Here is a 14,244-nt window from a genome sequence, read left to right as displayed (position 1 = left end):
AGGAAAGATCCAACCACAGAATGTTTCAAAAGTTTTCCTGGTTCCTGCCTTCCTGTCCACCATCACTTGCTGATGCTGTCTCTTTCCATCAAGGTCCTACTTTGTCCTTCTTATTCTACCAACCACTGCATTGCTTCTTACCTAGTATGAGCTAGGAAACCAAATAATCAAGTTATTTATAAATTAAGAGTAAATAAATGTTGATAGGTCCAAGGTTTCTCCTATGCAACTTAATGACACTCTCTTGACTTTCTGCTCACTGGCAGGCCCTGGAAAGCAGAGGTTGGATGCTAACATCAGACCGTTTATTTCAGAGTGATAATCAACAATGACCATCCTTTAAATGGATTCTATTCTGGAGCAAAAACAGCTAAAATGGTAAAAAGAAATTTACTTTATATGAAAGAGCTGCTACGGTTTTACGTAAAAGTTTTTCTGAAACAATTATACATGAATCTAATTATTGATAGTTTTTAAATATTTCAAGGCCATCTAATGTTTTGAATATAAAGTACTAAATTGTATTTTTTTAATTTATTGTATTTACTTATTAGAGAGAGAGCACAAGTGGAGGCAGAGGGAGAGAGACAAGCTGACTCCCCACTAAGCAGAGAGCCTGACGTGGAGCTGGATCCCAAGACCCTGTTATCACGACCTCAGCCAAAGTCAGGTGCTTAACCAACTAAGCCACCCACCACCCCAAAGTACTCAATTTTATATCATCAAGTATTCTCTAGTTTGTTCATATTTTTACAGAATTGTTCTGTTTTGAAAATACAAGTACAGGTCAAGAATATCAAATTTTTTTAAATATAAATGAGTAAATAAATAAAACCAAAATCAGTGTTTGACAGTATATTTTTGGTTACAGAAAGTTTGCCAGTTGTAGGCTTCTGATAAAATGAATCTACAGGTACCGAGAGGGCAAGAACAGGGCCTACCACTACCTGCCCAAGAAGGAATATATTTAATGTGATCAGTGCCCACTTCTTTTTTTTTTTTTTTTTTTTTTTAAAGATTTTATTTATTTATTTGACAGAGAGAAATCACAAGTAGATGGAGAGGCAGGCAGAGAGAGAGAGAGGGAAGCAGGCTCCCTGCTGAGCAGAGAGCCCGATGCGGGACTCGATCCCAGGACTCTGAGATCATGACCTGAGCCGAAGGCAGCGGCTTAACCCACTGAGCCACCCAGGCGCCCGAGTGCCCACTTCTTTTTATGGCCTCCTAAAAGCCAAACCAAATGAGGATGGCAACCAAGCTTCTAGAAGAAAATAAGAAGTACTTTTCCTGAGTCACAATACTCAGCCACGGACTACTCTATCGAAGTTGAATGAGTCTCCATTCTAAACAGAAACAGATGAAGTGTTTCTTTGTTGTTTTTTTAAAGATTTTATTTATTGGACACAGAGAGATTACAAGCAGGGAGAGAGGCAGGCAGAGAGAGGGAGAACCAGACCCCCCACCCAGCCCCTGATGTGGGGCTCAATCCCAGGACCCTGGAATCACAACCTGAGCCAAAGGTAGAGGCTTAACCCACTGAGCCACCCAGGCGCCCCCGAAAGATGAAGTGTTAACTGCTGATTGGTCTTTTAAATTAAACATGGCTAAGCAAAACCATGAGTTCTAAGCTTTCTTCCAGAAATGAGAATGGCTACTTTAAACCTACAGATACTAGAAAGATGACAAATACTTAATAACTTCATTATCTTTAGATAAACACTGATATGACCTTAAACATTCTCCCTACTCCTACCCCACTAAATAACGGGTGACATGACACTCTGTGTGTGTCCCATACGGAATGGCTTGCTTACAACTAAAATCAACAGGTACAAGCCTGGAACTCTACCATGATTAAATGCTCCCAGATTTTCCCCTGCACTTAAACTCCCACACAGGTAAGTTTCCAGGCAGTTACGGATTTTTCCATTTCACTCTAATTCTAAAACACAAATTTACTTTGGTAATATTCATTAAATGAAAATAATTCAACTTAATTGCATCATAGTATCTTATTAAAGCTACCTCCCAAACATACTCTACCAGCAACTATATTTTTTACCTATTCTACCTATTTCTACAATATATTTTAATTCTCCTATATACACCTATTCTATATTTCCATTTGTACAATACACCTATTTCTACAATATATTTTGCCTATGTATACCATATATTTTAATTTCTCTATCTACTTCTACTATATGCTTATTTTTCTACCTATTTATATAATATATTTTAATTTTCCTGTAATACAATCATATAAAGCACAAGTCTGAGGTACTGTGGCTTTAAACACAGATCTATAAGAAAAATAAAACTGGCATCCTGGTGCCATTCCACATTTTATCACAACAAATTTACATTCAAACCACATTTTCAACAGCTAGTATGCAATATTCAAACACATGAAGTTTAAAAAATACATTTTAAATATAACTCATCCAATAAAGATAAGGGATAAAAGACTTTGGCACCAAAAGGACTAGCTGACAGTGACAATTTTTTAGGTTAAAGAGTACTCACTATTAGGAAATGGTGATTAATGGTTCCTTATGATGTAAAGCCTCTACATAAACAGGAGAAATATACAAGTGGCCCTTAAAAGTATAAATACAAATGCTCGGGATGCCTGGGTGGCTGGGTTGGTTAAGCGACTGCCTTTGGCTCAGGTCATGATCCTGGAGTCCCAGGATCAAGTCCCTGCTCAGCAGGGAGTCTGCTTCTCCCTCTGACCCACCCACATCTCATGCTCTCTCTCACACTCTCTCTCTCAAATAAATAAATAAAATCTTTAAAAAAAAAGTATAAATACAAATGCTCAATTTCACTCATAAGAGAACAAAAATAAAAGCCACCATGAGGGGGCGCCTGGGTGGCTCAGTGGGTTAAAGCTTTTGCTTTCAGCTCAGGTCATAATCCCAGGGTCCTGGGTTCCAGCCCCACATAGGGCTCTCTGCTCAGCAGGGAGCCTGCTTTCCTTTCTCTCTCTCTGCCTGCCTCTCTGCCTACTTGTGATCTCTGTCAAACAAATTAAAAAAAAAAAAAAAAAAAAAGCCACCATGAGATACCAACTGTTGTCACGATCAGATAAAAAAACCCAAAGCTGAGGACAAACTCCTTGCTGAGGCTGTGGGCAGACAGATACACAGATGCAGCTAGCTGGTGGGAAGGCAAAATGCTACAACCTCTACTAAGCAGAATTTATTCATATCTAACAAAATTACTATGTATTTACCCTTGATCCAACAATCCTACTTCTAGGAATCTATCCCTAAGGTCACATCTCCTTAAACGCACACACACACACAAAAATGTACAAAGTTATTCATTGCAGTGTCCCAAATGTCCACCAATAAGAAACTGGTATGGACACTGTGCTATAGTCACAGCTGAATATATGGAGCTGTAAAAGGAATGACAACCTCAGGGCACCTGGGGGCTCAGTCAGTTGGGTGTGTGACCCTTGACTTCAGCTCAGGTCATGATCTCAGGGTCATGGGATCGAGCCCCACAGTTGGTTTTAAGCGCAGTACACAGTCTGCTTGAGATTCTCTCTCTCTCTCTCCCTCTGCCTCCACCCCATCCCACTCTAAATAAACAGATAAACAAGTAAATAAATAAAATCTTAAAAAAAAAATGACAACCTTTTTGAACTAAAAAAAGTATTTCCTGTAAACCACTTCTTAAGTGAAAACAGTGAAATACAGAAAAGTACATATAGAATGTTTAGTAGGAGAAAGAATAAGAGAAAAGTAGGAGAAAGAATAAGTACTAAGAATAAACATAAAATACTAGCCTGTTTTTGGAAAAAAAAACACAAGGAAAAAATTCAGAGACTAATAAAAAGTTACCCAAAGGAAATAGCTATGACTAGGGTATAGGGAAATCATGGGATCAAGACTTTGGAGTACAGCTTTTTTAAAACATAGTTTTAACTTCTGAAACGTATCAATGCTTTATATATTTGAAAATTACACAAAAACTTTGAAAAGCAAATCACAGTAATAAATACAAACAGAAACAAATTAATTTTATCATATATCAAATTGCTAGCACAGACAAAAAATTACTTCAAATAACTTTTAAACTTTTAAATTTCAATAGTATGGAATATATTTAAGGACAAAAAAAGGCAAACAAATCTTAAATTTTGCTCCATTTGCTTATTGTTAATAGTAATACTGATGCTGTAATTTTGTGACTATTACATATAATATATAATTATATATTTTTAACATATAATTCTAATATAGTTATGATACATTTATTATTTACTTTATACTAACATATAATTATATTTACTATTACTTTAACAAAATATTTCCTGTTTGCTTTATACTTATATATATGTAGTCATTATATTATAAATATATTTGCATAAAGCAAAGAGAAAATATATTAATATAACCGGGAGCCAAGATTTTCCCTGTAATGGAAAGAGGTAAAAGACAAACACAGAAGCAAAGAGAAAAGCTCTATACTATGAAATTTTTACTGAAAATATCTACATGAACTTGTGATTTCTATTATGTTTTTACTTTTATTTATCAAAGCATGATAAACATACTGAATGTACACATGATTTTATACATAAACATACACACAGACACATTTCCCAGATCAACACACTCCAGCAAAAAGCATGCTTTCTTAAGCTGAATACCTGCTAAAAGGAATCAGGGAATTTTGAAGAAATGATTCCAAATCTTGGGACACAGGAGATCCAAGGTAAGCCTGTGACATATTACTCCAGGGGGCACAGAACCACTAATGGGGTCATGTCAAAAGGACACAGCAGCTGGCTTGAGGGGGGCGGGGGAAGGCTCTCTTTGGCCAAGTTTGAGAAAATATCAACATCAAAAAGGCTAATGATCACTATGGACTGTAAGAAATTAAATTAGGAAAAAATCAATCCCTAAGTCCATAGTGTTACTAAAAGAATGTGGTAGGAGGGAAGGAAAACAGGAGGAAAGAAAAGCTGTTTTTAAAAGAGGAATACCAGAACGCCTGGGTGGCTCAGTCAGTTAAGCCTCTACCTTTGGCTCAGATCATGATCCCAGGGTCCTGGGATCGAGCCTCACATCAGACTCTCTGCTCAGTGGGGAGCCTGCTTCTACCTCTCCTTCCATGCTCTATCTCTCTAAAATAAATGAGTAAAAATCTTTTCAAAAAATTAAAAATAAAAGTAAATAAAAGGAATACCAATAAATAAATAAATGAAATGAAAAGAAAAGAAAAGAGGAGTATCAATTAAGCCTGAGTGTGAGTGGAACAAAGGAGAGAACTGGAAAAGTCACTATTTTGCAACATCCATGGTAAAGGTCACCAACATATACTAGAAAGCAAAAAATGTAGGAGTAGCGGGGAACAGGCCTAAGTAATACTTCACAGATTACTGAGCAATTACAGAGGAAAAAACATAACCTGGAAAATCCGCACCTATGCAAGTGGGCCGCCCTACCAGCGCGTGCCCCCCCTCCACAACACAACAGAGAGGACACAACACCAGTTCACATTTCACTTCACTTCAACATCGTAAACTTTCGCAGTTTATGTGAAAATGGAAGAACGAGCTAAAACTAATTGTTAAAAACAATCAATTATTAAAAGTGGGACATTTAGAGAAATCTGGCCAGGACTCCTCAAAAAAATCACTGTGATTTTAAAAGGGGGATGGGGAGCGCTCTAGACTGAGAGACTAAAAGGCATAACCAGATGTGTTCTGTGATGACTGGAGCCTAGTTTGGGGGAAAAAGTGTATATATGAAATATATCTGGGGAACAATGAGCATAATCTGAATAGGGAGTAAATATAATATTGAGGATTTATTTTTTTCTCAGGTGGGATAAAAATACTGGTAAAGATATGTAAGAATGTCTATTTTTTAGGTGATACATGTGTCCGCATTTAGGGGTGAAATGTCATAATGTGGTGGCTTTTAAATGATTCAGAAAATAAAAGAAGAGCAACAGAGACCAAGAGAGAAAAGACAGTGAGACCAAGATCAACCAACTGTGCTTAGAAAGAGACCAAAACGGACTGTCAGGGAGAGACACAGACAGACCAGCCTAACCAGAGCAGGGACATACATCTGCCCAGAAAGACCAACAGAGAAGCAAATGTGACAAACTGGCAATAACTGTTGAATTGACATGAGGTTGTTTATTACACTGTTCATTTCACTTTCCTGAAAGCTTGAAATTTTCAGAAGGCAGGGGAGGAAGACGAAATCTAAAGAGAACATGAGAACACATTCTCGGGCTCCCTCTGAGAATACACGCATTTTATTGGCAAGGACTACCTCTCGTTTATCTTTGATTTCCTGGTACCCAGCACAACATTTAATATGCTTGGCAGATGCTCAGAGAAAGAAGAGAGAACTACTTTTACTTAAAAATACTGCAAGATGGGGCGCTTGGGTGGCTCAGTTGGTTGGACGACTGCCTTCAGCTCAGGTCATGATCCCGGGATCAAGTCCCGCATCGCGCTCCCAGCTCCATGGGGAGTCTGCTTCTCCCTCTGACCTCCTCGCTCATGCTCTCTGTCACTGTCTCTCTCTCAAATAAATAAACTCTTAAAAAAAAAATACTACAAGATTTGCTGAGCCCTGGACATGTGCTGAGTAATACAAAACGCTTCCCATCCCTAATGGCATGTGATCTTTGCACCGATCCTGAGGGTGATGCTACCCTTATCCCCATATCGCCAATGAGGGAACGTTGGTATTAGAGGTAAAATAATTTCCCCAGGCCACAGAGCTACCAAAGCTACCAAAGTAGTCAGACAAAATTTCCGGCCATTTGACTCCATAGCCTCCATCTGAACTCTGTGTCCCAGTGCAACAGGCTCTCAGATTTAAATGGGCATAAAGATTTTCCCTGGAAACACATAAAATGTATACTTCTGGGCCCTCTCTCAGCTCTGGGGTGGGATTAAGGAACATGCATTTTATCTTCCTATTGATCTTTTTTTTAGGAAAGTGCATTTTTGAAAGGACATCCCCAGATAACTCCGATGCCAATGGTCCACAAACCCCATTTCAACGTGTGCTGCTCAAAGGTATCACAGAACGGCAATGGGCAAATCCAGAAGGGCCCCGTGGGTGTGTCTGGAGATGGCAGTGTGCATGTGGGCAGAGCAGCCAGTAGCATGTGGTTTGTTATTAACCTGTGCTAAAACAGGTTTATTTTTAATAAAATAATGTAATCTTCCCCATAAGATGCAAACATTAAGGACAGATGAGGTCTCTGTACTCCTATACCCTCAATGGACAACGGCAATGAAACAAAATGATGTCTGAATTCAAGTGCTTTTCTGAAGATTCTGATTCTGATATCAATCAGTATTTGATGCCATCTAAGAGAAACACACTTTGGTAATTTTTTTCTTTAAAAGCTAAGTTCCTTGGGGTGCCTTGGTGGCTCAGTGGGTTAAGCCTCTGCCTTCGGCTCAGGTCAAGATCTCAGGATCCTGGGATGGAGTCCCACATCGGCTCTTTGCTCAGCAGGGAGCCTGCTTCCCCCTCTCTCTCTGCCTGCCTCTCTGCCTACTTGTGATTTCTCTTTCTCTTTCTGTCAAATAAGTAAATAAAATCTTTAAAAGCCGAGTTCCTTTGATTTCAGGGTTACCTTTCCTTGAGGCCAAAATGGTATAGAAACATATTATTTGCTAACTTTGGAATTAATGTTCCAGAAAAAAAAGAAACACGGGCCTTACAAAGAATCCTATAAAGATAAGAGCTTTGTAAGCCAAATATATAAACAGAAGTTGAATGATTCTTGAACTTTGTATATTGGTTTAAAAAAAAAAAAAGCCGTGTTATTGGTTGGTTTGTAGATTATACATATTCAAAATCCTTATTGTGAATGCAATGCCAAATAAACACCTAACCTCTAATACACTATCAAATTTTAAATAAATGTTAGAATTACCATCAATTTAAATAAATACACATCTTTCTTTTTCTTCAAGGGTTCCAGTTAGATTCTGACAGGAATTCTTGTTGAGAAATACAGCTCATTAATTTACTGAATTCGAACTAACATCACCCTTTCGCTTTCCCAGCACACTCAGACTATTAAAGTGTTTTTTCTATATGATCATTATTCCATGGACCCATCTTGAGGACTTTTTAGAATCACTGTTCTTACTGTAACCAAAACACTTCTTTCATGTGTTGTTCCATCCAGTCTATTATGCTATTACTCTTAGGACAAAGCACAAAAAGTTTATAGCCAACAGCCGAAGACTGAAGCTTACTGAAATATGGGACCCTTCACATGAATATTACCAGACCAGTTACTGAGCATTTATTTATATGTTAACCTAATCAGTTGGTGGCTATACTGGATATAGTAACATGGCTGTTTAGTTATGAAACAAGTATTTTCCCTTAAATAGGTTTGCTAAAATACCACCCAGACTATAAATACTGGGAAATACTGCTGGTCTACTGGCCATGTTTCCAAAGAGTATCATCTAAAAACAAACAAACAGATCTGTCCCCCACATTCTCAGCTCTCCATACTACTAAACACAAACTTGTGGTAGAAGTGTGGCTGTTAACTACTATAGGTCCTGCTCTCTTTACCAAAAAAACAAGACCCATAACATCACCCAATAACCAGGGTCTAAATTCTAAGCAAACTTCTTAATGTAATAAAATACCTTAAGGCTCAAATTATTTTACTTCTAGGAAAAGGGCCAGCTTTCTTAGTCCTATAAGCTAATAAGTAGCACACTCTCCGCTTATTTTCACCAGAGAGAGAGATCTGTGGCAAGACTGAACTTTACAAGTGCCCCTTACCCTTTGCAACTGGAGTGTGCCTGGATAAATTACTAGAACGGTGAGCAGTATGAAGGATGGGGCAGAGTTCAAGGAAGCTAAAGCACAAGGCAAGTCACTCTGCTAAAAAAAAAAAAAAAAAAAAAAGCTAGCATGTCTTCTCTGGTGATACTGGGGAGAAGAACGTAACTGGGCTGAGCTCGGACCGGTGCACACCTGGGTGAGCAGATCCCCGGCAGACTATCTACTCTGCCTGCCCAAGGGGGGCTCTCAGCTTGGGAATTTAGAACTAAAACTGTCATCTCCATCTGCACTAGACCCTGGAGAAGAGTGAACTATACGGAAGTCACACTGCAGCCATTCCTCCCTTGGTGGCACAGAGAGCCACCCACGGAGTGCCACGTGGGCAGGTGCAGAGAGATGAGCTGAGAGATTAGACTGTCTGGGTTCTTGGCACTTTTCCACTTGCTCGTTCTATGCTACTTACAAGGTCTGCTCCATTCTTTGGTCTCTATATGGGACACACCTCTATCCTTACAACAAATGCATTCATTAAGTCATTCATTCATGCTTCAGATGGTTTGTTTCTTACAGCCAGTACCAAATTACTGTAACAGGTAAATAGGGTACTGACCACAATGTAGGAGTAAGTTTTTATTTTTCCTCTCTTCTGAAGGTATATAAAGGCACAGATTGGTTTTTTATTTTGTTTTTATTTTGTTTTGTTTTCTGTGATGAGGGCAAAGATAGATTCAATGGAGGAAATCACAGCATTATCATAAAAATCAGATACAGCATAACATAAGGATGCATCTCCTGGACAGATTGTTTCTATTTACTAAAATGTTGCTACACTATTATTATTCATAGCTAGAATGTTTGTGCTTGAAGACTTGCTACAATCACAATTTTAAACGTTCACCAATAATTAACAAAGACTCAAAACCAAATATTCAAAGAATGTTTTTACTACTTCTAGGGGCTGGTTTCCCCGCTTTCTCCATCACAGTTATTTTCTTTCATACAGTGCTTCCTTCCACCAACTATTAGGAGAACAGTGAAACTTGGGTGCAAATGAATCCATTTTTCAATTAATTTATTTTGATGGTGGAGTAAATAACAAGATTCAATAAAGTAAGCATTCTTCTACTTAAGAGTCTCATTAGATCTTAAAATTTCTATCCATATCAGCATATGAGTTTTTTCCCTTAGATGAAAGATCCAAGTTGTTTTTTTTTGTTGTTGTTCTGGTAGCAACCAAAACAAGTTATTCAAGTTTACAGTTCATTTAAATGAACAACAACTAGAACATTAGCTTTTATAGACACCAAACACTGCACAAAGAGATTAAAGTGTTTCATCATTTCTTTAATCTTTACCCAAATACTAAAAATTAGGTAGACAGTGGGGCACCTGGGTGGCTCAGCTGGTTAATCATCTGCCTTCGGCTCAGGTCATGATCCTGGGGTTCTGGGATCAAGCCCCACATCACTGAGCTTCCTGCTCTGTAGGGAGCCTTCTTTTCCCTCTGCCTCTGTGGGCAGCCCCCCTCACGTTATCTTGTACTCATGCATGCACTCTCTCTCTCTCAAATAAATAAATAAAATCTTTTTTTAAAAGAATTAAGCAGTCAGTAAAATTACCCGTAATTTGTTTATCATTAAAAAACCACCCAGAAATAGTTCTCAATTTACATATTATAGCAGAACACCCTAAAAATGTAGAATTCTCACATAAGTAAAACAGTCTATGAAAACTCTTCATTTTCTCATTTCTTAAACTTTCTAAAAATGTCATATAATTTATTTTCTTAAAATGGTAATTGGTAAATTTTGAAATGAACGTATCACTGAGCATTATAGCTGACTTGGGAACTGAAACAGCGATTTCCTCTATAAAAAAGAAAAAATGAATGAATTTAGTAGATTTTAAGCAGCAAGAAACTTGTATCCTTACCAGCTTCTCAATTTCTGATTCAAGATTCTGTATGCAGTCAAGTTTCCTCTTGCGACAGCGCTGTGCAGCAATTCTGTTTTTACTTCTTCTTCTAATATCATGGATACATTCCAGTTGTTCTGGAGTCAGCTTGTGCATTTTCAACAAGGATTGAAAATCATTTCGAGAGAGTGAAATTATTCGTTGTGCATTAAATGGCAGTTTTACCTAGAATGTAAAATAAACATGAGTAATTGTTGCCATAATATGGAGTTACACTTAAATCTAGGAAGAGGAAGATACACATCTAAATTTTCCAGGGAATTTTATTTAAACTTAAAAAAGAAAGACCTCTATTTCCAATTTCTATATAACCCCTTATAAAAAATAACTGATAATTTGATATTTCTAGATTATTTAAGAGCATTCAGAAAACAAGAAAATTGAGAAGCATATTTCTTTAGCAAATAAAAATATTAACACAAATATTCATGTATTTAAAATAAAGAGAATTTAAGTTCTTTTACTAGGGTATTTTAGTAACACAAAAATATCTTTAAACTTCTTTTTTAAAGTGTTTTTAATGTGCTTAACCAAACAAAAAAAAAAAAATCTATTTTATACTTTCACTTATACTACTGGGTAGCACTGACTGAACACTGGTATAATTACACTAGTAATTTCTAAGGCATTTCAGAAAATTAAGTTTTCTGTCAAGAGAATAGTAGTTTCATATAACTCAACTGAAAAATCTACACATTTCACTTTCCAGTATAGGAATGGTTAGAAAAGCCTTATGAATATTTTAAAGTCATTTTCAACATACTTAAATTTGGAAAAAGGAGGATTTTTTTTTTTTTTTTAATAAACTGTGTGTCAATTTAATGATATCAAAAATGCTTACAAAACGCTGATCAAGTTTCTCTGGAAACCTACTTAATTTGTCTTTCAAACTTAGAGAAACTAGTTATACAAAATGTTTTAGATTTCTTAAATGTTATTTTTCTTAATATTATTTTCATAGTTTCAAACACTGGGTTTATAAATGCCATAAATAAATCTATAGAAATATCTCATGCGTACATATTACTTCTTAAATTCAGTCACCTATAACCTCCCTTCCAAGCCACGCCAGCGATGGGTTGACGGAGAGAACATCAGTCCCTCTTTTAAACCCATGTCATCCAACAGCTAGAAACTCAAGAAAATGATAAAGCACCAACAAGCATTTATTATCACTGGAACTATGGTAATGTTTTACAAAAAAGCAGCTATCAAATACAAACATTTGTACACAAACTACACAGATCATGCTTGGTAAGGTTAATACCATACCAGCTACATGTAACTCATGCTGAATTATTAAGACATTAAATTAGTGGCTGAAATGGCTAAGGAAAATAAGAAAAAAATTAATGGCTCTGAAAAACTAAGGCAGAGAAAACTCAGCATTAGAAGCCACATTCCTACACCTAGTCACTACTAAGTCACTGCTAAGTGACTAGTCCAGGGATCCTGTGGCAATGAATGAGATAGGAACATATGTTGCATTTTTCCAGCAGTTACCATGTCACAGTCACACTCTTTTTTTTTCCCCCTCTTGGGACACAGTATTCGATTTAAACCATTATACAGCCAATGTGTGAATCCACTCCAAGGCAAACATAAATATACCTGCTTGAAATATATGAACAGAGAAGTCCTTCAAACTTGGTCACACTCTTTTGGTACTGATCATATGGCCTATGGGTTTCCAACCCCCTGCCTGAGCCTGCTCATATGTCCCTAGTGGCACAACAGGAGCTGATAGAGAGTGAACCCTGATTAACACTGGTAAAACAAGGACTTAACAACACACACATTTTCCCCTCACCTCACATTCTTGTTCTCTGGCTGAACAGGGTTCGCTGTCCCCTTCAGTATCGGTCTCAGAGTCATCTCCCAAGCTAATCACACAAGCATATGGGTAAGGTTCCTGCTGGGGTTCTGAAACATACTCAACATTTCCAATTTCCAAATTGCTTGAACAGCCTTCGGTACTCAGAGTACTTATGAAAGGGCAGTTGACAGAACTCAACGTTGTAAAAGTCCTCTGACCCGGCTCCGGGCTCTCACTAATCCTGATACCTAACCAGGGACACTCAGACCGCTTCTGCGAGTAGATCTGTTCTGAGCCATCTTTGGCCACAGCAGGGGATAACTGCATTTGGCAAGAGGAGTCTGTGCTGCAAATGTCACTCCAGAAGCCTTTTGCCAGGTGTTCTGCCACTTCTCGCTCCACACTACTCCGATCGCTAGAGGTAAGGCTACTGTCTTCCCTGGGGCCAGAGTCAGATTTCAAATGTAAATCCTGACTTTCACCAAATGTTTTCTCCTCTTTAACCTCTGTACCTGACAAAGGCTTTTCTGTTAACACTGCTGTGTTTTGCATTCCGGCAAAATTCAAGTCACCATATTGGTCGTATGTGTGTAAAAGAGACAGAGAATAGAGTCCATGAGGGTCTGCAGAAGAATTGTGGGGGAAAGGAGTCACTTCCGATTTTTCTGACGGGCAATGAGAAGCAGGATCTTCCTTCTTGGTTTCTTCATGTTCTGTTGCTAATCTACTTTCTTCACATTTTAAAGTCACCTGCAGATCTGCACAGTCCTGGATTCTTCCCAGACACTCATTTTCAGGTGTCTCATTCGGCTGAACAGAAGAAGCCTGAACGTCCTTGACACTGGATTCCACAGTACGGACTCGGTCAGTGCCGAAAGCTTTTTGGAATTTTCTGTATTTGGGGCATAAAGATGGCAAAGCCAGAGCAGCATCTTTTTCTAAGCACATGGATTCACAGGTTTGACTGGCACTGTCTTGTAGAGGAGATGATACTTTTGCATTTGCTTGATACCTATGCAGTTTCCACTGAGAAGTCTGGACATTTTTATTTTCCAAAAATTCCTCCACTTCATCAATTTCTAAATCCCTCTGGTCCAAAAGTGAACATTTAAGGTCTGCTTTTTGACAGTGTGATGGGATGCATTTTTTTCTTAGGCATTCTTGCTGGTCAGCAGTGGAGTCCAAAAATTTAAATTTGAGAAACTGAAAGCAAGACTCCTCAATGTCACGTACACCTAAAAATTCCACACACTTGCACACTTCATCCACATTGTCCTTATTTAAAATCAGTTTGGCAGTGTAGGCAAACTGAATCAAAGGTTCAAATCCTTTCACTGTCACCTGTTAACATACAAAATAAAAACAAATGCATCACTGGAAAGCAGTCGAGTAGATAAAGAAAAGCTGAAGGGAAATAGAGAGATGAATAACTTACTTGGATCATGATAAAACAGTCTTTTAATTTGAAAGTAAAAATATTCTTCTAGAAAATATAAAGTTAATTAGGAGTCTGGAAAAGCATGCTTAACATACCCCATTCACTGGAACCATACCCTCCACTTTATGGAATTGACACATGATTTAAGATACCTATGCAGTTTCCACATGAATATAAAGACACATGAATTACAGTTTTACTCA

At 37.7% G+C, this 14,244-nt stretch overlaps 1 protein-coding gene across 3 annotated transcripts in view; it reads right to left on the bottom strand.

Moving 5' to 3' along the window:
• BACH1 (BTB domain and CNC homolog 1) overlaps positions 1-14,244 on the bottom strand; it is a 44,114-nt gene that overhangs the window by 4,442 nt on the left and 25,428 nt on the right. For all 3 annotated transcript variants that reach the window (XM_059164559.1, XM_059164560.1, XM_059164561.1), the window contains exons 3-4: positions 12,598-13,944; positions 10,746-10,952 (exon numbers count right to left, since the gene is read on the bottom strand). In XM_059164559.1, coding sequence (XP_059020542.1) covers positions 10,746-10,952; positions 12,598-13,944 — 1,554 coding nt within the window. The remainder of the gene's footprint in view (positions 1-10,745; positions 10,953-12,597; positions 13,945-14,244) is intronic.

The sequence above is a fragment of the Mustela lutreola genome, chromosome 2 (genome assembly GCF_030435805.1).
Source record: "Mustela lutreola isolate mMusLut2 chromosome 2, mMusLut2.pri, whole genome shotgun sequence".
NCBI classification, from domain to species: Eukaryota; Metazoa; Chordata; class Mammalia; order Carnivora; family Mustelidae; genus Mustela; species Mustela lutreola.
This window is presented reverse-complemented; position numbering and strand designations above follow the sequence as displayed.